General features: G+C 39.8%; 1 protein-coding gene across 3 annotated transcripts in view; it reads left to right on the top strand.

Annotated features, from left to right (window-relative positions):
* The window catches only part of CNTNAP5 (contactin associated protein family member 5), a 296,300-nt gene that overhangs the window by 227,125 nt on the left and 43,467 nt on the right, over positions 1–25,708 (top strand). For all 3 annotated transcript variants that reach the window (XR_012588190.1, XM_074593548.1, XM_074593549.1), the window contains exons 14-17: positions 12,146–12,302; positions 21,395–21,522; positions 21,692–21,862; positions 23,963–24,181. Coding sequence is in view for 2 of the 3 variants with exons in the window: in XM_074593548.1 (XP_074449649.1) it covers positions 12,146–12,302; positions 21,395–21,522; positions 21,692–21,862; positions 23,963–24,181 (675 nt within the window). In the remaining variant the exon portion in view is untranslated. The remainder of the gene's footprint in view (positions 1–12,145; positions 12,303–21,394; positions 21,523–21,691; positions 21,863–23,962; positions 24,182–25,708) is intronic.

Raw genomic sequence — 25,708 nt, 5'->3', positions numbered from 1 at the left:
AAGTGCTGAAAATTAGATTAAATGAATGCAAGATTAATTACTCTGAAAATAAGGACTGTAACCTTGTTGACTGTATATTCCATGGGAAGAAAGAAAATGAAAAAAAGTATTTGATATGCTTATTGCAGCCTGTGTGATCGGCACATGTGGCAGATGGAGTTCTCTCAAGAGTCGAGAGGTGTGCTCCAGTACTGCCAGCAAATCAATGAATGAGGCCAGGTCGTCTTCTGCTAGATTGGGCTACGGTGCCCTGATCTTGACCGGAGGTCAGGAAGTGCGGTCTCTGAAAACCATTAAGCTTTGTGGCTGACCCTTTGATACTGGGCATTTGCTCATATGCTTCTTAGAGCCTCTGAAGTGCCAAGCCCCACTCTGCAGTTGGGGTGTGGGGGTGTGTGTGCGGTGGCGGAAGGAGTCTGTGTCTCCACATGGTTCTGTTCAGCATTTGGAAAAAGAGGAAGGACTGGTGGCTTCTCATGGTTGCGTGGTTATCATTCTTCTGCAGCCTCTGTGCATTCCAGTACTTACCGCAGTGGTAAAGCTACAGCCAAGTTCTTCCTTCTGCTCCAGAAGCAGAAAACTGTCTCTTGAGCTGAATAATAATCTCTGTTAGTGACAGTAGAGCTAGGGAGCATAGCTGAGCAGTTCATATTCTATCCAGTGCAGTCTGTACGTGAATGTATATACACACCCATGTACATATATCCTTTCTGTTTGCTACAGTTGTATAGAGAGATATACAGGAACATGAGACCAATTAAATAGCAAAAACTAAATAGAAGATCTATTTTAAAGATGTAAACTCATTGCTAACGGGGTGGAAAAAAAAAAGAGCTGCAAATTGATTAAGCTGTTCCACAGAGAAGACAGATTGTTGTCATCCTGACCTTTAAAGCTGGTCAGGATATATCAATAGGAGCGCCTTCTGAGTACAGTATTCTATGAATTTTTTCATTTATATTCTCTTGTTTTTCTCCTTACATGCTGGCTTGTAGCCAGTTCATTTCATGGTCTTGCTTATACATATGTTCTGCTACAGCTGCATTTTTCCAAAGTGCCCAATTTCACAGCACTCCAGCCTTCCTTAGGATGACAAATGATGCCCCTGCTGCTCTGACCAACAGAACTGTAATTGCAGCCTGAGATGGGGACAGCTGAACCGACGCCATGCTGCAGTTTGGGTATATCCTTAAGTTGAAACTTGACTGCGTTTGTTTATTGTAGTCGAGTTTCCGATTCCACCACTTAAGGCATTAACTGCTGACATTAATTGTAACACTGAGGAAAGCAGAATTGCTCAGCAGTTGAAAGCAGTGTCAAATCAGCAGTTATTTATTTATCATTGCTCTGTAATGTGTTGTAACACATCGGACTATAAAGAAGTTTAATGAGTTGCAACAACGCGTGTAGCCTCTCAGAGATACTGGGATGCAGTTCAGTGACTTTTTTTGATAAAGTGCTTAAAACTAGACTTTCTCCACTGCTGTGCTGAACTAGATGATGTTATGATGTGCTGTTATGATCACAGTAAGTACAACAGATTGTTGTCTTTTTGCCGACTAACAGGTTTTGGGAGCAAAACCTAAACAATCCAGTTCAACTGGCCCTGTGAGATATCGGTTCAGCAGGGATGTGACAGAAGAGTAGGAGGAGAGGCTAAGAGCATGGTTTGTACTCTGCTTGTCCAAGCTGCCTTGTTGGCTCGTACATAATTAGTATAAGACTTGTAAATGTGCCTCCATTATTCTCTAAACTCTTTTTGGGATGTTGGTTTCATTTTTTGGTTGTTCACAATGCTTTTTTTTTAGAGTACAGCAAATGTATTGCATGCTCTGCACAGGGACTTTTTCAGCTGTTTAGCATAAATTTAAATATACCGCTGTTTTGCCTTTAAGAAAAGAAAAAGTCAAAAAAGAAAAACCAAAAAAAAACCCCTCTGGCTTTATATAAAAAGCTGCATGGGGAATGATACTGGATTTCCTTCTTACCGAAGATGCTCATTTGCCCAATTAATTTTACAGGGAACTTGAGATGTTCAAATCTCATTTTCCAAAGGATTCTTTCCAAAACAAAAGCACCATACCAATAATATCTGTGAGTGCTATTATCAGTTTTAAGAAAATTCCCTCATTTATTTAATTAGGGATTGCAGCTTCAAAGTGGTTAACAGTATGTTATTATTATTTCTTGTAATTTATGTTCTATTAAGACTGTTTTTCTGTTTTTATTCCAGTCAGAAATAAAGCATATTTACTGGTGGTATTTCCTGATTTCTCTAAGATCAATCTAAGCCATGAAAGTCAGTAGTTATTATCAGACACTTACAGAAACCAGTTAGTGGTTGCACTTCCAAAAGGCACTCTGTGGAAATGACATTGTCTCAGTGACTTTCTGATCAGATTCACTCCGTGTAAATAGATGTTATTCTCTAATTGTCAGCCATGCTGTATTAACCTGGGAGCTGAGAGACAAGGTGTGTTCTCGTTGCTTCGTGAATCAATATTGCTAATAAAGATTGTCTATACCCAAATCTAGTTTTTATCATTCCTAGAAGCTGTCATCGCAAGTACAGTGGGAACAAAATTAATCTGTTTTTTGTGGAGTGTTGTCAAATCGGAAGACAGTCCATTTCAGTCACTAGTGACTGTTGGTGCAATGTGAGCAGGAGAGGAAAATAAAGTAATAATAAGGACACTTTTCTCATTATTAATGCTGGTAGTTAAAACTGCATATAGAGGAAGCAGTTCTGTTGAGTAAGGTAATTCCATTTTTACTCAGACAATTTCAAAATACAGTGGGGGGAGAAGAACCATTATTAGCGTATGTAGTTTCTCCCAAAGGACCAAACAAAGATTGCTTTCCATGGCATGTTTTTCTGTAACTCATCCAGTCTCCTATTAAGTGTCCAAATGTCCCCATTTTATCTATTTTCTTGTTCTAGTCTATCAAATTGCATTTTGTTGTGGGCATGATCCAGCAAGCCTTCCATGGGTTCCTGCAAGAATTGGATTAAACCTTGTATTAATTCCACTTGATGCTACTCCAGTTGACTTCAGTCCATAAACTTGAGCAACCTGCTCTGAGTTATGGCCTGGCTTCTAGACTACCATTAGGCCAGGCTGTAGCCCTGGGCTTTTGTGGACTCTCTTGAGGAAGGGCTCAGGCTGGTAGGCAGGTGAGAGTGCACGAGGCTGGGAGCTGCGCAGGGCCGGGGGCTTTGCTGTACAGCTCCACCGTTGCACCACATTGAGTGCACGAGGTGCAAAGTGCTGCGGGTAGGAACCCTCTGTTACTCTTCATCCACGCCCTATCCCAAGAGCTTGAGCTGTCGCGATGGATCTTTCAAGAATAAATGGATCCAATATATAATTAACGTTCCTTTTTTACCCTCTTTAAAAATAGATCCTTCAGGCCTTTATTTCAGTCTCTGCATACCTGCAGATGGTGCTTTCACCTGTCCCAGTGAGAGCCACAGAGTTTGGCTAAGGGATTCTTACAGCCCGAAACTGTTTCAGAACAGCTTGAAGCAGGGGGCTGGACTGGTCTCCAGAGGTTCCCTCCAGCCTTAACCATTCTGTCCTCCTGCAAACAGCCTGATGCTCAGTGCTTGCAAATCAGCACGACTACTGTTTTCACTGAAGCCAGATGTATTTACGCCAGTTGCTGGATCTGGCCTTTTTTATCCCCGAAGAATAACAGTGAATGAATAAGCTGCAAAGCGTTTCTTCCTGGCGGTCTTCCCTGGGACAGTTGCTCCTAATGTGGTTTGTACAGTTCTGTAAAAGTTGTTGTCTCACTTCAGCATTTCCATGAATAATAGTTGAATACTAAGTTTTCTTGTGGTGAAATGATTGCTTTACGGTTTGCTGCACCATTTGTAGTCTTTGACGCTTCAACCATTCCCCTCTGTGCTCTGCCATGTTATTTCTAGGCTCTGAAATGGCTTTCTTCTATGAAAACTTAAATAGCATTTAAGAACAAAAACTGCTGTGATAAACTACTTCTTTCACCTTACAGTAGTTTGTAAGGTGCATTAGTTCAGTAGTGTCTCCTTACCCTGTAGCTCTTTCACATCCATTAGAAAAGGCTTTAAAAAGAAAGCTCTGAAGAAGAGCATATGATCTGTCTACACTTACAAACTCATTCATCTCTTCCATGCTTTCCTCCAGTCCATGTGGTATACAGTGAGCTAAAACCAGGCCACCTCAAGCGGTGAGCTTGTAAAATAACCTGGGTAAGACTCCTGCAGGACATTGAGAGACTGGGCTGTGTTACTAGGTGCATATGGGGTGGCTGCCAATGTCACTCCTGTTGTCTTCCTCAAGCACTAGAGAACCACTGAGGAGCATTGATCTGCTGCAGATACAGAGAACCCCAAGTCTTAATCACATATGATTCTTCATGGCATTTTCATAAGAACTGGAACGACATGGTCTGGTTTATCTTCTGTTATTAATCCATTAATCCAGCACATGCTACTATATACTCTCTCTTTAACTATTCTTATACTTCTGCAGAAGAACTGATTAAGAACAACAGACTATTGTCCTGGGCACTGTGTTGAGGCACTGCAGGAGGTGGCTTTCTGGTGGAAATGGGTGAGATGTTACTGGTGAAAGAGGATGAGAATGAACACTTAGGAACTGAATGGGCAGGGTGAGGGCAACAAATGGCATCATCTTATTGCCATTATTCTTACTGGCTATACATGGGAAAAAACGTCCAGACACCTGCTGAGCAGGGCCAGGCAGGGTCATGCTGGAGCCTGCTGTGGCTTATCCAGAGTGATTGTTCACTTGCAATTGAGTCTGGGCCGCTGATGGGCTTCTGGTCCCAGCACAGAGTTAGGATGTGGCAGGACATGCATCAATGTCATAGACCTATCTGTTAAGGCAATGCAGGGCTCGTTTATCAGAGTTTACCTGGAGGAATTAGGCTGAACAGAGAAAATGGGTAAGGAAAAGGGGAATGAGGAGGGAGGAGCTGAAAGCAAGAGGGGTAGGTTTGAAGTAAAGCTGAGCCAGAATGTAGGAGATAAAGGAAATAAGATAAATTTTTTGTTTCAACAGGGTAGGATAGCAAAAGATTTGCGGATTCCAAGCTGATATTTTCTCTGTTTTGTCATGTGTCCCTAAAAGCTGTGATCTTCTCTGCATTTTTATTTTTGGGTTGGTTTGTTGCTGCTGTTGTTGTTGCTTTTTCATCCTAACCTGCATGCCTTCAGCTGTTCCCATAGTTTCTGTTGCTGGCTGGAGTCCCACTTGCATCTTTCAGGAAACTTGTCACTTGGCCAGAAATTTATTGAGAAAACAACCCAGCCTGAGCTGGCAGAGGAGAATGCAAGTACTCATAATATTTTCAGTCTTCTTTGGCCTTCAGCGGAGACATTCATGAGGCATAAAATTTTGGTTTGGATGTAGATTCAATCTTCCTCAGCATATAAAAGTGTTTGGGTCTGAAATCCTTATGGCCATTCTCAAATCTGTCTCTCAAAGGGTTGATGATGATTTTGCTTTTACTGAAGCTCTGTTAGTGTGTGATGGCACGACTCTGTCATTGAAGCTCAGCAGTTCTGCTCATTAGCCTCCTGTTAAATCTAGAAGAAGCAAAGGTGCATGTTTATTTACCTTCTTTCTGCCCGTTCTCATCTGTGAGAATATCTTAACAACTCCAGGAAGAACTGAGCACGCCGTGGTAACAGCTGCTCCAGAGGGAGATGTAGTTTCTCTGCTTAAGAGAAAGAGATGCAGACAAATGCTGCTGCATGGGTTTTTTTTCTTTTCTTTTTTAAGCAATTACTTCAGCCTGGGACTCTGTATGAAAGCAGTGCACCTTGGCAGCAAAGCTGCATAATGAGAAAGAAAATGTCAGCGATATCCTGCCTTTCTTTCCCCTTTTTCCTAACCACACTTAACAAAATAATTTTAAAATGAGGGACAGACTTTATGACTAAGTAACTTTTGCCCAGGGAGCAGGTCCACTGGCATTAGCAGGACTGCTTCACTTTCAGATAGCTGCTCTGAATAAGGGTTACAGGATCTGACCAGAAATTGAAATCAAATCTGATGTGAAACTTAATAACACTGCCCAATAATGTTGCTACTCAGTATAGAATGGTGTCTGTCTTGCTGCGGCATTTGACCAGCCGTGATTTGCAATGCATTCGTGTTTGTCATCTCTGAAAATTAGGGTAGTGGTATGTGGGTTACAGTTTTAAGAAAGGAAAAGGACAATAAAACTGAATTGGACAATAAAACTGAATTGCACGATTGGCATGGGGAAGGTTTTGGGTAGAAGGGGGAATTGTTAGATGGTCATTATGGCTGTACTGAAAGGAGAAGAGCCAGGATTAAAACAGGTGTGTGTCCATATGGAAGCAGAGTAGTAAAGTACAAAAACAACTGGATGACTCGGTGGCTCGCTCAGTGAATAGTGTTCAAAGGAACCATGTCATTGGGGGTTCTCATTTTTTCCCTCATCCGTATTACATATATTCATTTTTTTCTGAGATATCCTGATCTTGAGTTAAAACCCGGGTTTTGTTTGTGAAGTTCAGAGAGCCTGCCTGCCACCTCAGAGGGTGAGTGTTGCTTCCCTCTGTCTGGGGCAGAGCCACGAGACCCTCACTGGGAACTGTGAAACGAAGAGCAATTTTTTTCACTGTTAAATTTCAGCTTAAACTTCAAAGAATGGGTAGCACGTACTGGTTAATGCAGCACAGCCGGAGCTCACCCCACTTTGTGTTATTAATGTATCCTCCCAGAGGTGTGAGCTTTCATTTAAACCAATCCAGACTCCAAGTCATTAACACCATAGACCTCTTCACTGAACAAACAGCCTCTAAGAATATATTCATTTTGTGTTATCCATTCTCTAATTTGTCCATAATTTTGTCCAGAATTATTATAAACACTTTTTATTTGAGTTATGAAAAGTGTATTTTTTTTTTCCTGTTGAAAAAGCCAAAGGGGAAGAATTTGGTTTTACTTCAATTTGATTTTTAAAATTATCATTAAAAAGGCTAAAAGAATTTTATGATGAAAGAAAAAAAAAAAAGCATAAGAAAACAAGACCTTGGTAAACTCTTACAAAAAATACCATCACAGTTTTCCGTTGTTCTCACTCTCTTAGACATTTCTCTGTTTTTTCAGGAGCCTTTTAAAAATGGATTAGCTGAGATCATAATTGGTACTCTGGATTGATCTCTGGATTCAGTTATTCAGGTGGAAATTGTCTCATATACATACGTGTGTGTGTATATCCACTTATATATATTAAAAAAACCCAACTTCTAACTGCTTGTTTCACATAATGTTCAATGTACCGGGTGAACCATTTGCAGGATTTGATATTACTGAAGTGGTTAGTGCAAACAGATATTTTAAGTTTTTGAGTGCAGTAGAGAAGAATTGGCTTTGATTGCTTTACATAATTCTGCAATCAATATTTCCCAGTTTTCACTATCCCTTGATACGTGAATCTTTCCTTTTAAGAGAAAACAGCATAGGTGCAAATTAATCTACATTTTCATCAGTAAGATCTGTAGATGTAAGATTTAACAAATTTTGCTTTGATTTTGGAGGAAAAAAAACGGAACATGAAGACTGCCAAGAGAATGTTGTTTCAATACAATATGGTTTCAGTGTTTCAACAGACAGATACAAGTAAATTTACTTGCTGTGGTGGTTGGAAAGACCTTTAACTGACCTGTTTCAGTAACCTGGGTGCCCCGAAAGCCCTGTCTGTGCTAGGGGTGTGTAATGAATGGTTTGTACAGCACAGGAATTTAACGTGGGATCCAGTTTGGCTTGTTATATTTCCATCATGAGATTTTTGTTGCAGTAACAAGAACCTGGAAAATGATGCATACAAGTCTTGACAAATATTCCAAGTGTAATGCTGTTAAAAATGCATGGCTTTATTTTAACTCATGCTGTATAAACATAAAAACCAATGCCAAGACTTTCTGCCTGTGTAAAGGTAAACTGACCCCACAGAAATTACTTGGGATTTATATATATATATATGTAGTAATTTAGTCCTAAATGCTGTTGGAATATGCTACTTCTCCCCCTCCTCCAGCTTCTGAGTGCCGATACAAATAATTTTTGAAAAAATTCTCTGCCATTTAAAACATAAGCAAGTCTAAAACCTGTAAAAATAGCTTGTGTTGCTAGCAATGTCAATGGCCTCTAATACAGAAAATGAGAGAACTGTCAGTACAAGGGAGATTTAAGAGGACAGACATTTTCTTGTAAGCTGGTAGAGGGACATCAAATACGTATTCAGCCCTTCTTGTCACTAGAAGAGCCAGATACGCATTGCAGGTGAATTTGATCTCAAGCCACATCTCCTTCTAAGGATCATTGGAAACAACATCCATGTGTCTCGCTGCTATTCTCTTTGTAGTCGTCAGCCTCTGTGCTCAGGAACTGGACGAGCCTGTGGCAGCCTTGCTTCTGCTGCAACAGATTTCGTACAGGGAACTAACAACGAACAGTTTAAGTGCACTGGTAGAGCAGGTACTGGAGATCTACTGAAGAATTAACATCCAAAAGAAGCTTACTATCTGTGCCTTGCAGGATGGAGGAAAACTGAGTTCTTGTCCATGTGTTTCAGTTTTGTATATGCTAGAGTTTCTAAAGTCTTACTTGGCTGCTCAGATGCATACATGCAGTAGCTGTTGAATAGACCAATAGACCACAAAGGACCAGCCTACAGACACAGGTAGAGGGAAACATTGAGATGGTCAACAGAAGGTGAGACCCCTTATTCTTTCCTTTCAGAAGACCTGCGCCAGCCTTGCTTTCTCTAGCCTGTGCCTGGCAGTCTGAACCAGTACCAGTATTCGGTTTGATGCAAAATACTGTCTGCCTGCTCAGTTCTTTTATTCAACACTCAATTAAGTTATGGTACAAACCATGATGTAAATATCACAGATGTTTGTAGATGCTTCCAGAAAGCATCATCACAGAAAGGATTATAGTCCTCTGCAGGAAATAAAAAAAAAAAAAAAAAATTGCCTTTTTTGAGGATTTTGTTATCGGAACTCAAACCTTCCAAAGGCAGCTTGATCAAAAGGGGAAGAAATCACTTGAAAGAAACTGGCTGGTCTCTAGTTCTTTTACTGGTGAATTCAGGCACTTTGGGTCTTGTTTGCTTTGCTTGGTTTGGGATTTTTTTCACACATATTCCTCTTCACAACCATGGTACAGGGTTCGAAGACAACTTTAATATATTTACTATAGTGGGTTTTTTTTCAATTCTAAATGGACAAAAATGCATAGAAAATAATACTTATATTTGTGCAGTAGGCTTTTGACTAACTTTTTTGACTACATTAATGTGTTACTAGGTACACAAGAATTAGTAGCACTTCTTATTAAATGGACTTTTTAGCTTGGAAAATTTAAAGTGGAATTCTACTGATCTAGTTTATGGGGCCTTGTTAACTCCTTAATAAACGTCATTGACTTAGTCCGTGTTTTACCACAGGAAGGAAATTAATTAGTTATGAGGTGGTGAAGAAATGATAATGCTTTGAAAAAATTATAATACCATGATTACAGAAGTGAAGATATTGCAACAAATCTACGTGCTTAGAAGAAAGAAACTTAATCAACACCTGTTGGCCAAACTCAATCTCAATGCAAGGCACCTTCCAAGGTATAAGAGTGTAAACTTCCTGGAAAGAGCTCAGGGATAGATTGATTGGCATTGCCAGCGAAATGCTGCATTACTTCAGCATTACAGGTGTATGACATACAATATATGTTTCAGTAATTCCTGAACACTTCGGACATTGCTGAAGTACCTTAGATTTAAGAGCTTTGCTGAATACCTCTGTGATTTCTCATGTGTTAAAAATTAACAAGGAAAAGAGTTTTCAAGAATCAGGGCATAATTTTCCTTAATACTACAATTGATTTCTAAGGGACTAGTTAGGGAGAAAAATTTACTCATCTTGAGTAAAAAGTGGCAGAACTCTGCCTAATAAATGGAATTTTTGAAAAGACACTGGTTTTTTATAGTCTGTTCCCTTGACAATCTAAGATTGTTCCTTATAATGTTGAATGCTCTATTTTTTAGCACTGTATTTAATTTAGTTGTAAATGACGCAAACTGCGGTGCTTCTACCACTTCCCCAGTCTATATCATAAATCTGAATGTGTATGTGTTTGCTTGGTATTGCTCGATAAAACAAATAACAACAGATCTGAAAAAGACATCAGAAAACTACTCATTCTTAATTCCTGTGAATGATTGCTTATTTCACTGTTATGTTTAAGTACATAATGATTTTTGCCAAAAGAATCTGACATAGGTTGAATTTGATTAATGAATACCATTATTTGCTCATGCCTGGAAGGATTTATCTTTATCTAAATGTTTTTTTCCAGAATGGGTACTTTTAAAATTAGATTAAGCACTTCTGTATAATATCTATTTCAACTCCCAGACAAATCACCCTTTTATTCAATTAACTTTACTATTCCAAGCCTTACCAAGTAATTTCCCAATAATATAGTATAGACCTGTTTCACTGGCCGCAGCAATCAACTTCTGCAAGAAAATCAGCAGAAGAGAAAAGAAAGAAAACATAAATGTGTTGACAATAATATGAACCCTAGAGTGAGTGTGCACATTTTTGTAAGATGAATCCGGAGACGTTCTTGAATTTTACTTTTCTAATGAGTACCACTGGGTATTGGTCAGACTTGTCATGTCTTAATTGTTGGTATCATGAGAATGGAGTTACTCTTCCTGTTTTTATTTTCCTTTTTTTCATTAATTTACAGTTCAGCAGTCTAAGCTTAGAAGGAAAACAAATATGAATTAATTTTGCCAAGTGATTCTAAAACTCATTTTAATTAGTCCCTTACACTCTACAGTTAACCTTGATTGCATTTCATATTTTAGACTTTCTTGCTTTGTATAATGAGGAATACTCCCTACTAATAATGTTAGTAAAGCAGAAGAATAAATTGATACATTTTTCTACATTAGCAGTGCAGTTTATTTTTCCAAGCGCCTTTGATCAAAAAGTCTTGATCTGTCAATTTTGCTAAATTTTGCCATCTACCTGTATGTGTAACTGATTGCATTTCTTGATTTAAGGATTAAGAAGTCAATGAAAAAGTTATCTGAGCTGGAAGACAAAGTCAGTCTTAGCAAAATGTTAATCCGTGGATTTCATTACATCTGAATCTGCTTACTGTATCTGACTATTAATATTTAATGCTTGATGTATAACGGATTATGAAATTTAAACAAAAACTATCTTGGTTTATATAAATACATAGATCTTAGAGCTCCTGTAGATACAAAATAACTTCACAGAGACAAATTAATTCCCAAGTAGGGGAATCTTTTTCCCTACTTATCTCCTACCTGAATCCTTAATCTAGGATGTTTTAATATCTTATGGAGCTTTGCATTTGCAAATTCCACCCTTGGAGAGGGCATTAAAATCCCTAGTCCTTCTTCCTTAGAAAATGATGCAAATTTCGGTCTTCGTTCTGAGAGGAACTGTATTAAGCCCATGGTAATAGGTCAGATTGTGTGTTATTTCTGAAGATTTTTGCTCTTTATATATGAGTGTTAAGGTAAAAAAATCCCAATCCCTGATCTAAGAGCTAGTCTCCTTCATAACAAGTAGACTCTGCAAGAGGTCCTTGGCCAATACTGCGTGGTTCAAGGTGGTTGTGCAGTGTGAGTTATGGCAGGAGAATTGTTTTCAGACTCCTTCAATGATCAGATCTCCCCTCTAGCATCACAAAAAAACACCAGCCACAGCTGGTGCAGACAGTGGCGGTGGGTTCGCACGTCAAAAGTCTTTGCAGATGAAATACACCAAGGTTCTCATGGGTGATCGGTGAATGAGCCCTATAGGGAAAACATCTGCTCCTCAAACCAAATGGGATTACCATAGAGCTCAACGTGTATTCCATAAAATGGGAACTTGGGCAAAGTTGATGGTTTATTACTTTTTTTGTAGTTCGCATCTTTTCTTTCAGTATTACTTAACATGTCCACCTCCATTCTCTTTTTTTCATTCTCAGGAGAATCCAATTTGCTTACCAAGTTCTCTTTCTCTCTCATTTTCTCTTTTCTCTTTTTTCCCCTCTCTTTCTCTTTCATCCAGATGGAATGCCATTTGCTTGGTGGGTTGGCCGTGCCAATGAAAAGCATCTTTACTGGGGAGGATCTCTTCCGGGCATTCAACAGTGTGCATGTGGACTGGAAGAAAGTTGTCTGGATATGAGATATTTTTGCAACTGTGACGCAGATAGAGAAGAATGGTAATCATTTTAACATGTGTATAGTAGTGTCTGTGTAAGATCTGGGGATAGGAAGTAGGGCAAGAAGGCTTAAATCTTTTCCTGATTCACAGCTGAGGAAGCTTGAATGGCTTGAGTATGATCAAACGAGAATGAAGGTCAAACTAGAATTCATAACTTCTGATTCCATCCTAAATTTCTTATTTGAACCAAAGAAAACATATCTGGCTGAAGCAGGTTTCTGGGATGGGTTGTCGTCAAAAAATCTTTGTTGTTGAATGACAAATCCAGTCGTTTGATATGTTTAAAAATTTCTGTTTATTTAATTGGAGCATTGCATAAATAAAGGCTCTAAGGGGTTGGTGCACGGGTATACATCACAGCAGAAAATTCAGACAGAGACAGCAAAATTTAGGCAAAGACAGATAAGGAACAAGAAGTCTGTACTACCAAAAAGACTTGTATTTTTCTTATGAAACAGCATATCTGTATATGACTTAACTTTCTTTTAGATTGGGTCCCAAGCTTTTTAAAGTAAATGGAAAGACTTCCTTTGGGTTCTGTAGGGTTTGGTGCAGTCTCCATTGGAAGTTTAAAACTTAGGCCATGAACATTCAAAGCCTTCCTTGGGTTCAGACCTTTGCTGTGCCTTGATGCCGCATGAATTTGCGAAGGCCACCTCACAACCTTCTCCCATTCTCTGCACCTTCAGCGACTCTCTCTCCAGCAGCCGAGAGCTATTTGGTGAACTTTCTAGTTAATTCTGTACCTGTGTTGGAAGGGACAAAAAAGCCAGATGAGCGTTGTTGAATGTACGGTTTGAAACAGTGTGAAAATACTTGTGAAAACTGTGCTTTACCCTCTCTCCCTTCTGGACCGCTCACCGATAAGAGCTGCTGCCCTCTCGCTAAAAAAAGATATCTTTGCCTCGAGTGGTTCAGAAATTACGAATAAGGGAAGTAGACAAGAAATGTCTTGCTGTAATTGGCTACTGTGTTTGAAATAGTGTCCAACTTGTCCCTGTAAAACCTTCACTTAAAAGAGAATGAGTAGAAAGGAACTTTAAGGGGCCTTGAAACAACAACAAAAATAATCAGAAATTACTGGTCGCTGTAATTGGTGGGCTTTTTTGGTTGCTCAGTTTCCAAACAGTGTGATTATTTCCTTGGACCCTTTATATCCCTGGGGTCCCTATTCGCTTTCAAAAAGCATAGCTGTAAGGGGATTTCTTTGGGAATATCTTTATGTAAATGTTGGTTTATGAATGTGATTTGTATAGATTTGTATAGAAAGGCCTGTCTGTGCATGTTAATCTCTCGTTTCTTTAAGGTTTGGTTATCAGAACCACTTTGGTGAGGTTTGTACACGATCATAAAAAGCGTCTGTTTTTACTGGTGCTTGGCTCTGTTCATAATCCACATTTCACTTTTCGGTGAGCTGCTACCCGAGCAGAGCAGGGTGTGTTACGCTAGCAGACCACGGGAGCTGAGTCTGAGATTGCAGGACAGTGCACCACTAGACTGTACAAAGGAATGCCAGGTGAAAGCTCAGTGCAGTTTTGTGATGTTTCAGATGAGTCTCCTAAGGAAATGAGACCTTAGTGAGTGGGTGTTTATCTCCATTTGCCCCCCACACCCAATGATTTTGAACAAGGAGATGCATTTCAAACATCTTTAACAGAGAAAGAGAAATCTCAAAAGTATTAGAAATTACACATTCTATGAAAATTTATGCCAGGCTGAGGGGAAAAAGCCAATTAAAACCCACAAGAAGGAAGTTAAGGAAGCTTACACTTTTATTAGATTTTGGAAAACCCTCACGGGAGACAGATGTTGGAAATCATGCTTCATTAGCTTGGCAGCTCACAGAGCTACTTGTTTCTCCTAATTTCATTATAATAACAGGATATGCATAGAAGTTTCCTCAACTAACTGTTTGTCGGTTTGGGGGTTCAGGTGTTTTGTTCTGGTTTTAAACCGTTTGAAATTTGGATTTTGGTGGTATTTTAAATTGCAGGTTGCCTTTTTAAAAGCCAAAAGAAACCCTGACCTTTACAAAGAGCTTCTAAACATAAGAAATTTCATGCCTCTTGAAGATTACTTTTGTGTTTCTCTGTTAGAACGCTGACCCCCTGATATATAATGAGCATTTGAATCTGAAACCTGCTGAGATCTGAACTGTGACTTTAACCTGCTATACATTAGACTGAAGGAGCAAGACAGCAGTAGATGCATTTATTTGCCTTAGCATGAAATAAAATGGGTGCTGCGGAGTGGAAAACCAGAAAATCATTTTCACTCCTTTCAGATAAATCAGGCTGCTCACCGCAGCTCTGAGGTGGGAACTCACCAGAATAGCTGGAGCTGAAGAGGAGACAGGCTTAGGATTTTGCTTTGATTTGGTTTCCTTAGGCTAATTCTTGGGTGCAGAAGATGCTACTACTTTCTTAGAGCAGAAGAAAAAAAAAAAAAAAAGAAAAAAAAATAGAAGGGAAAACAAGAGAAAACAGACCTGAAAAAGTCCTGAGCCAGGTGTTTGGCAGAACACAATATGCACTTCTAGGCGTGCTGACTTTTAAATGATACGTGAGCAGACACCTATTGTCTCTGGGCTCTTACTTGACAAGACACCAAGTTAGTCCCTCTGGAGTTACGCTGGCCAGATTAACAGGAATATAATTGGTTGCATGCTATATAGGGAAGGCTTTTGTATTTTTCACCTTTCTTTTCATTAAAGCACTCTAGTGAAAAGTATATTTTTCCTTCCAGCTCCTCAACATACTTTCAAACTCTGCAGTATGATGACAGCTAATTCTGTCACTGCGGGATTGGGGAGCATTTTCATGGTATTTGCTGGAGAATGGGAGAAGACCTCTGCTAGGGAGGAAAGGCACGGGTTGTCACCCTGACTCCAGCAAAGCATCTGGAAAGGTGTTAAACGTGACTCGACTGTAGCTTATGCATGCCTCCAAAAACAGAGAGATTCCTGACTGTTGCATGCTCTTGCTAGTGGGTGGGAACATTCACAGAAGTCCAGTGGCTGCAAACTGAAGCTAAATCTAGTCCAGAAAATGTTTTCTTTCTCTGTCTTCCCCCTCCCCAACACTGAGAATAGTTAACTACTGGGACAAGTTATGTGTAGATGAGACAGATTTGCCATAGCTTCAATCTCTTACCTTCAAAGCAATTGTCTTTCAAAAGATATGCCCTATTTCAAACAGAAGGTGCCTTCTTGATGCAAGCATTACTGGGGAAAAGTGTTAAACTGATCTAAAGAATAAAGCATTTCTGAAATGCAGACAGGGTTGTGTTATCTTCATTCCATTCTAGAGATCCTTTGGATCCTTAAATACCTCTCCCAGGTTGTCTTTCATCTCAAGCAAAATTCTCCTGCCTCAGCAATGAAAGTCTTGCTGCTCACCAATCCTTTAATTTAAATGGGAGTAACTTCTTTCATGCCATGGTGGAGCGTGGCTGTCCTGAAGTCCATTTGCTACTTTGGTCTCTCTGTCTGGAATCCGTTTTCTACTCCAAATGCAAACACTTGATTGAAGCCAGTCATCAAACCAAACCTATTTCTTACTGACTGCATTCACCTGGAAACCTTGTGAATTTGGAGGACTTTACAGCTTTTTATTTTGTACAGAAAGAGCAGCATCTCTGGAATTCATTTTGTACAGGAAGTTCAGACAGCTCAGCAGAGTGTGGTAGGCAGTGCTGTTTCTAACCAATAGGTTGGCCATCTTTTATTTCTGTTCTCCAGTCTTATTATTTAAATTATAGCAGTGTCCTCTTCTTTTATCTTCCAGAACAGCCTTCTTCACTGTGGAACTAAGCCTTTGAGTCTTCCCTTTTCCCAAGTAACACGCATTCACCTCTTTACTATGCCTTTGGGGTACTGCAGGGAACAAGGAAACCACAAGATGTGAAAAGAAGGGGAGGGAAAAAAAGGGAGGGGGGATATTACTATTGTCAGAGCCACTTTAGCTCCCAGAGATATGTTGAATATATCCAGCTTTGTTCAAGGAGGAGCGAAGCCCTGTTTGGACGAGCTATATTTGTGCAAAGCTGTACTGGAGCCAGGATGCTAAAACTGGAAGGGCTGAGGAGAGCATGGCAGAGAAACCCAGCCGCTGACGAGCCTAGAGTTGACAGGTTTTGTTTGCTCAGCCACTATCCCGCACTGAATCCGTTCCCCCAGAAGCAGTGCAGGCAACTCCGCAGGGCCTGTGAGCTCATAAATAAAGCCTGCCGGAGGTGACCTGGCCTGTATAGAGCTGTCTTGGATATCTGCCTTCATGACTGCATTTGTCAACAAACTAGAAAAGCTGCCTGCAGAGAGCTGGCTGTAGCAGGCCCCTGAGGTGTCAGGAATCAGTTCATTACTATCATTACCAAACTCTTTCTCTCTACCTCTTCTCTAATTCAATAACATGTAGCCACTGCATCTTGCCCTCAACTATTAGGTATGTCCCCTTCTGCTGCTGGTTTTTTTCTTTATTGAAACTTTACATTATTGTAGCCAGTAAAAGATTTTTGGATGCAGCTGGTGAGTAAGATAGCAATTAAAATGTATTCCTTTGGATTATTAATGATATGTCCTGCACAGGGCTCAAAACTTTTTCTGATGGAAGTCTGTTTCACTGGACCGTTCCTCTAGCAGTTCATTGACATCTGCTGATGATAGTATTTTTTTCCCCAAAAGTAGTGTATTTATGAAAATCTGCACTGAATATCTGAGCTACTGATGCTCAGACCCCACCAGAGTTTTCATTAATGTACAAGAAGAAAATGTACCAATACAGGATCATATGAGAAGAAATTATATTTAATGGCACCACTGCTTTACCATCTGTTAGAAAAAATATGGAAACAGCTACCTAGAGATTACCAATTTATTATGGCCTACACTGTTAGGGTACCATAGAGTGAGATTTTCGTGAGCCTGCTTTTATTAGTAGCCAGGAAGAAGAAAAATAGTCTCATAGCGTTACCATCAAAATAGTTATTTGTCATTTACAGGTAAGACTACCTGTTCTACATATTAAAGTATCCAGTTGCTGCACTATCACCTTTAGCATTGCTGCACTTGCAGCGAAATTTTTGTCTTCATTTTTTCCTTCACGCCCTCCCCCCGTACACAGGGCATTTATTTGATGTGTAACGTGCCTCATAGCTTTCTGAGGAAGTCCTTTGGGTAGATACAGACATTAATCTTCAGACATGGATAAATAGATGACATCCAGCTGTATTTAATACCCATAACTAAAAATATTTCAGTGATTTAATTTAAAGAGTATTATTGGATTTATTTTGTTTTGGTTTTGCTTGTGGGAAGTACAAATTGATACTACCCTTTATGCAAAGAGCTCAGAGAAACATCTGTTCATTAAGGGTGATTTCGACTCTCTGAAAAACATTCCGATTTTCATCTGCATTTGTGCCGAATTGAGTGCCAAGTCCAGTAAGCAGAAGGCCTACTTCCCAAGTTTATTAGTTTATTTGTACCCTTTTCTGCATGGACAGAACTGCTTTCAGGAAAGGGATAAAACGTTCTTTGATTTGTGTGAAATCAGGACTTAACTTATATTCCTGGCCAAAGAGCATCCACCCCCCCAGGACCCTCCTGCAGGCAGGACCCACCGTAGTTCTCTGTATGGAGAAGTGGAGCATAGCATGGTACAAAAGGCACGCTTGGTCAAGGTAGCCATGGAGTGCTATGTGAAACCTGCTAAGAGAAGTGAAGTAGTGGTTTTGGCTCACCGGAGAAGCAGCTGCGCAAAAACAAATATAATTTAGTTTTAAGTGTATGTGAACTGCTAAATTTAAATACATGTGAGTAAAAACTAGCTTTGGGAACAAATACAAAAATAATGAACCTAGCAAGGTTTTATTTTTCTTTAAAAACCAAAATTATGTGTGTGCACATCATAGTGCAGATGCTTTCTATCAGAAAACAGAACTTTTTATTTGAAAACTGTAGTACATTGAAAGTGTTCCCCCAAACCCCTTCAGGCAAAATTCCAAATGTTTTGTCCAAACCCTGGAATGTTTGTGTTTTGTAGTGCCACAACAGTGACTCCAGAAAATTGTTGTACAGGTACGTGAAGCTCTATTCCTCCTCTCTGAGGCACTGTGTTTGAGAGGCTGCCATGGTGTGCCACATAAAGAGAAGAGGAATTGTCATGCTTTGTAAGAAACGGAATCTGAAATAAGTTCAACTTAAAGAATACCAGAAATTTAAGACACCGAAGCTTTAGCTCCCATGAGGGCCTTCAAATCTCTTTTCTGCTTTTCTTAGCTGAAAAATCTTAGATGTTGACTTTTCACCAAAAACTTGCTTTCCCACCATGAAATAATAATAATAAATGGCAACAATAGGTATGTTGTTCCTGCCATTAACGCATTCTCTGAAGGGTAGGATGTTTTTCTAATAGGTTTTATTTCAACATCTGCTTGTATGAGAGTACACATCCTTACACAAGTCTTTTTTTCCATGTGTGAGAGAATAAAACACATTAAATGTGCTGTTTGAGCTTCAAGAGAAACTTGATTGAGTTTTCAAGGCATTAACATAAAGTGAAGATTTTTATTAGTTCTAGAATATTTTTCTTTCTCACAGTTGAGCTATGCTACTAAAGTTCTCTGTGATACTGGCATATAACTAGTAAAAACTCAGAGTCATAAAATTCGATATAAAAGAACTTCATGCAATATAACAGAATATCTAATAAGCAATGCAGTTTTCAGAGATGTGGAATAGATATCTTTAAAATGTCACCATTTCATTTTTTTTGTAGATATCTTCAGTGGTAGCTGTAGGAAGATACTGATTTTTATTTTAATATTGATCATAGCTAGTCAAAAGCCTGCACTATTTTTTGAATTAAAATAAATTTGCAGGAAACCTCCCTAAATATTTTGTGATTTTTTTTTTTATTTTTAAAAAAGTAAATGCCAGCTTAGTCATTCATGTGTATATTGAATATTTTATGTCCTCTTTCTGTGCATCTTTCTGCATTTCTTTCGTTCACTCTGCCTACTGCTCTTCCTCCCACCCACTGAAATGCCTTATTTAATTATCTTCCTGAGAAACGCTGAAATAGTTCAGCTTTTGTTACAACTGTTTCATAATCTGTTGAGAGAATTTACACTGACTTTCAAAGATTGATGCAATAAGCTATATGAGTATGCTGCTGAGAGACCTCCATGAAGAGATTCAGAGACTATGTACTTTTGATTCATACATGGTGTTTTTCCTTCTGAGTCTGTATTGAAGGCATTCCTCTGCTTTGTGCCTGGGAGTTTCATCTTGCTGCACTTCTTCTGTAATTATCTGCATGTCAGACACCCACAGAAGCAAAAAAAAATGTTAAGGTCGGAGAGGCTACCTCTCCTTTTCCCTTTGGAATTATGAGACAATTAACTGTGCTGCATGCAATTAGAAACAATGATAAATGAATTATATGTATGCAGCCTTTATCAAAAAAATCAAAATACCCCGTCTATTTTTTCTAACGTTAATCAGAGTAGAGCACTTAGCTAAGCAAACATCCGAGGCTGTGTGTCAGAGCACAGCTACAGTGTTCATCCTGATTATTATTTCTTTGCTTAAGTCCTGTGGCTGCACTGTAGCTGGAACTATAATGAGAGTTGTGTTTGTGGAAGGTGGTGTTATGAGCAGCGTGTAGGTAGTCTGGGATCCTGCCTGGGATGTTAGACTCTTCGGCAGTGGTATCGCTCAAAAAGTGATACCCGTTTCCTGAGGCTTCGTGTCATACATGCTTGAAAGAGCAGCGGGTCTAAATTTGGGATTATTGGCATTTTTGATCTGGTCATCGTTGCCATCCCCACATGCAGCATGTAGTCTTTCACCTCTGAGCAGACAGCTGCATTGAGTCCAGACCCTGCATCAAATTGCTGGGCCATGTAGAGGTAGGGATCCTTTTCTTCAAAACTATTGAGATTCAGATCCATGAAGGATGCTCTGCCAGGCTTATGCACCCAGATGAACAGCAGACCTCAACCCTGAGAAAAAGAGCTAGGAGAAGAAAAAACTCATCACTGTGGAGATAAGATACAGTAGCACTCACCTCTCTATAATCAATTGATGGAGAAATACCTCGAGAGGGCAGTTTGGCTGTGGTAAGGTCAGGGTTGGATGCCTGAGGGACTCAGTTCAGTTCATGAAGTGCAGTGGGATGAACGCACGTCTGTATACCCTGCCAGAGTCAAAGCACTGAATCAGCTTAGGCACCAGAGGGCTGCCATGAAACGCGGTGCTGCATTTTGGGGATGACAATTTGCCCAGCCCATTCAGAGTAGAAACAAAGAAATGATCCTTTAGGAATCTTTCTTTTCTCTTCCTTTCTAGCAGCCGTGTGTAAATTAGTCACAGCTGAAGAATAAGCCCAGCTGATACAAACAAGAGACCGTAGTTTGACAATGCAGCAAATCAGCCTTTAGTATTTCAGTCGCTGAACCAAAATTTCCACGGGCGCATGATGCAAAGGGCTGGTTCAGCGCAAACTCACTCTGCCAATTCAACCGTCTTCGCAGTGTGCTGAGTCAGTCGTGTACCAGCCATCTTGAAGCTGGATCAGGTTGTTGTCTGGCTGCCCCGTGCTAACAGCATGCTGGATCAGGTATCGTGTCTCCTCTTCCTGCCTAAAGCCAGCATAAATGCTGTTATCTGTCTCCAGCTAACTTAACAGAAATGCAAACTTGGGCTTATACCTGATCCACATCAAATTCATCCTGCTGAGGAAACCCAGTAGGGCCTGGTTTACATTAATGCCCACGGCAGCACTCTGCCTCGGCTTCACAGCCGTTCTGCACAGCTGGAACACTGTGACAGTCCATACCAATACCAGATGGTATCGTGTATCCAAATACAGCATCTTCAGGGGGCAGTATTATGTGTGAGCATAGAGCACACATGTGCACGTATGTATCGTAAACAGTGTGATGTACCGGTCACAAGTCCTCTAGGTAATTCTGCAAAAGAGCTTTCATCTTTAAGTAAGCGTCTTTCAAATATTGCCTTGCATAAGGAACACCGGGGGTTTTGTCTGTGGTTAATCTGTCTCTTTCTGTTTGTTTGTTATAATCCAGGACAAATGATACCGGCCTCCTTGCTTTCAAAGACCATTTGCCTGTAACTCAGATAGTGATCACTGACACAAACAGATCAAATTCTGAGGCTGCTTGGAAAATCGGCCCTTTGCGTTGCTATGGAGACAGTGAGTACTAGCTCTTCTCAATTTCCATAGGTACAGAATGTTCCCTCTTTCTTTTTGTTTTGGTTTTTATTTTAAAACGTATTTATCTGATGAAAGGTGGCTTTCCAAGTGCAGCTCGCAGCTGCTGTCCTGTGCCAATTAACTATAGAGAAGGGGGTTGTGTTTGCAGGGCAGTTCTGGAACGCCGCTTCCTTCAACACGGAGGCCTCCTACCTGCACTTCCCCACCTTCCATGCTGAGGTCAGCGCCGACATCTCCTTCTTCTTCAAAACTACCGCCGTCTCCGGGGTATTCTTGGAAAACCTTGGGATTAAAGACTTCATACGAGTTGAAATAAGCTGTAAGTTTCACCACCAAGAAAACTCAGTGTATTTGCCCAGTTTGACAGGTGCAGGGAAGTGGGAAGGACGTATTTTCTTCTGACTTGAGATGGCTGGAGGTACCTGAAGAGGATAAGAGGGAGACATAAAGGCTTATTAATCGAGACTTATCTACCTCTCCTGTCGGAGTTTCCCTGTATAGCCTTGGTCATTACACTTAACCTTGTTATGTCTAGGTTTATCTTTCTTAAACAAACAGGAGACTGAATTTACTTTTTCAACACTGATATTAATTTTATTTATTTTTTTATGCTTTTTAGAGAAAAAAAATACTGGTTAGATGTACCTGTAGACTGTAATTTTAGTTGAAAGAGGAAAAATGTAATAAGACCACTCTTACTTTTATTTCTGTATCGGCAACGTACCCAGTCTGGTGCAGCCCTAGTGTTTCAGAGGAACTCGGTGTGTATGGTACAGCTACGAGGCGAGAGTCTATGAAGGACAGGATGCTAAGGCAAGATAAGTCAGTCACAGTTGTAATGGGCCTTGAATACTTCAAAATCTAGTAAGTGACTGCAGTATAACTGCTACTCAGTATATAAAGGAGAGTAGCAGGGAACTTAATTAGTAAGGTTTTGTCTCGCTCCTGTTCTGATGACTTCAAATATTTATCAGTGACAAAGAGAGTACCATGGCTTGACATGAAATATGACTTCTGTATTCCAAATTCTGTCAAGCTTAGGAAAAACAAACCGAGTGCTGTGCATTTTATAATATGCTTATAATAACCCCAACATAAAATTTACTAAAACAGGGCCCTAAGGCCCTTCGATTCATTAAACCAATGGTAAATGTCATGGTGCATTATCACAAGGTAATGAGGTATGATTTACTGTTAATTGCACATCAAAGTCTAATTTGGTTGTACTTCAGTGTACTGCATTTCATTCTCAGGGATACAGAAGTAAAAATAGCATTTTGATATCAAATATAGCAAATACTGTAAACTACGGAGAGGATTGTTCAGTGAAAGCTTTCGTATGTGTGTTAAATGACTTTATTTAAAAGTTTGGGGAAGGTCTTGTCTTTTAAAGTTAGGCTTCTCATTAGTAGTTTGGTGTGTGTTTCTTGCTGCCAGATGGAATTTGCAGCCTAAAGGCCTTGTATCAAGGAAGTTCCCCAGACCAGCTGCTTCGAAGGGAAACAGCCTTTTAGCAGATGCAGGGGCTCTGAACAGATCTTTGTCTATCCCGATGGAGTGTTTCCTATCTTAACTATCTAAGAAGCAGCTTCCAAAACCAAACCTAGCCAATTTGTTGAGCTTGAAATAACAGGTTTTTTATGAATTTTCAATCTACAGCCTTCTGGTTGTGTGGTCTGTGGACATGGTTCTTGGTCTTTCTGGCGTATTTAGCGTTTTGGGGAAAGGAAAAATAATCAGTAGTAAGAATGTTAAAAAGTTCTGGCCCCTTTCAAGCTTCCAGCAGAGCAAGAAGGACTCCTTTATATGGCTGTTGTTTTTCAATTATCATCCTGTTTCTAGGAGCCTTGCTATCTCTGGACGTGTGTTACATATGCCTCTTTAGTTTAGGATCACAAATGAACTAGTTTTGCTCATCTGTTTTTCCTTGCTTCCTGGGTCAGGTCTATTCAGGCAAATGAATGCTTGTAGGATTCTCTCCTACCATATGCAGCCGAGTTCTGTAATTGTTAAATACACGTATTTTGAAAGATTTACTCAGAAAGAGCTCCTTCATCCTTTCTCCCACCTTAGCATTATTTGTCCAAAATCGTTTGCTACCATTGTGTGACTTCTGTACAGCATTTGGCCCTTGTACTTCAAAAGAGAATAAGCTACTATTTCTAGAGCACTGTAATTGTTATGGCAAAAAAAGATGGGTACCCACAGCCAAGCATAATCACAGCAGAGATCAAACAGTGAGGCTGCAGGCTTAGATTTATGTATAAGCTGCTGTGTAGGAGATGGGAGGTAAATGATGCTGTACTATTTGCTGACATAAAAGTTAATGGACCCTATATTTATGTAAGATTTCTTGATGTCAAACCCACGATTTAGTTCAGACCTTCGCTTCCTCTCCACATCTGTTTATCTTTTCCAGCCCCCAAAGAGATCACCTTCTCCATAGACGTCGGGAATGGTCCCACAGAAGCCACTGTGCAGTCTCCCACACCCCTGAATGACAACCAGTGGCACTATGTCCGAGCAGAGAGGAACCTCAAGCAAACCTCTCTCCAGGTGGACAGCCTCCCCAAGAAGGTCCTGGAGGCACCTGCTGAGGGGCATTTCCGCTTGCAGCTCAACAGCCAATTATTTGTAGGTAGGGACCATTTAAGGGTTTCTGTAGATATGCACAATATTTCTATGTCCATAACTTCGTAACATTATTGTGTCACCGTTGAGCTTACATGTGGTGGTCTAATTCTGCTTTCTCTTCTTCTACTCCCACATAGGCAACATAAAGTAAACCCAAACTACTGCCTTTACGCTCAAAAGCACTAATCATAGTTTAACCGTACTATACTAGATGGTATTTTTAGAGTCTAAGATTGCTTGAAACATATTTATTACCAAAGATTTCATAGTATTTCTTCTTTTTCAGCACTGGCTGTGTAATTTGCTGTAGGAAATGCAATATCTCTTTTTAGGTGCAACGTAAAAGGCACAAATTCTTCATATAAGTTTCTGGGGCAAAGCCTGATGACAGTATGGTCTTAAAGTTGGTTCCTTCAAGCATGCCTGCTAAAACCCTTATTTGACCATAGAGTGCATGTGTGAGAGAGCTGTGAACACAACCAAAGAAAGCAAATACAGTTATTTTAACTGAAGGTGATCTTTCAAGGGGCGGGGCGGGGGGGGAATGGAGAAGGAAAAAAAAAAAAAAAAAGAAAAAAAAAAGATCTCTGTTTGGATATAGTTTGTTTCCTTATTTCCCTTGCAAATGAAACCTAGATTGGGACCAGGTTGTATTTGATAATATAACCAGGGATTACAAAGGGACTTTTCCCTTTTCTATATTCAAACACTGTCTTCCTGAGTAATCCGCTCAGTGATGGAGTGGGTTGTAACCTGCTTCTTATTCAGGGACACTCAGGTAACTACTGATTCTTTCCTTAAAATGGATTCGCTTACTTATCTGAAATGCTATAGCAAATCTCAATCTGTCAATTCATTTTAATGAAGTTTACCCGTGTATCCACACCCTTTGATTTAAGAAGATTTTGGGGTATTTCTTTGAGCTTTTTATAGCCTATGTGTGCAGTAATTACTGGGCTCTGAATGTAATCTGTTAATAAACAGATACAGCTGCATCAATGGCAAGGAGTCCTTCCCTCATAGCTGTTGATTCATACCTAAAATGGTCTCTGATAGACTCAGCCGGAGGAAGGTTCGCTAAAGAACTCACAGAAGGGAGGCTTAAGACTGTCACAGTGCGAGGTTTCTGCTTTCCGGTATGAAGCATGCTGATAATCACTTGTTTATCAAATGCCACAATGATGCTAGGAACATGTTCTGCAGGAGGCCAGGCCTGAAGGCAGTAGGGTTGGGCTGCTAGACACCTTAGAAACATCAGAGAAATCTAACCGAGGTACTGTTTCCAGTTATAAAACTTAGAGAATTTAATGAGTGGATAGAATTTTGAAAATTTTTGGTTGTTTCCTTTTAAAGGAGTAAAAATTGAGGTTTTGTCATAAGTCTATCAGAAATATCGTATATATCAGCCGCTTACCATCTCACATCAGAAAAATCAGTAGCTGCCTATAAGCTTGTTTGTGTGCCTCAGCAAAATAAACAGGTTACCTGAATGAACTTTAAAGTGACATAATTGATGAACTGCATCATGAAA

This window comes from Larus michahellis, chromosome 7 (genome assembly GCF_964199755.1).
Source record: "Larus michahellis chromosome 7, bLarMic1.1, whole genome shotgun sequence".
In the NCBI taxonomy this organism is placed as follows: Eukaryota; Metazoa; Chordata; class Aves; order Charadriiformes; family Laridae; genus Larus; species Larus michahellis.
The sequence above is the reverse complement of the archived record's forward strand: the minus strand, read 5'-3'. Positions and strand labels throughout refer to the sequence as shown.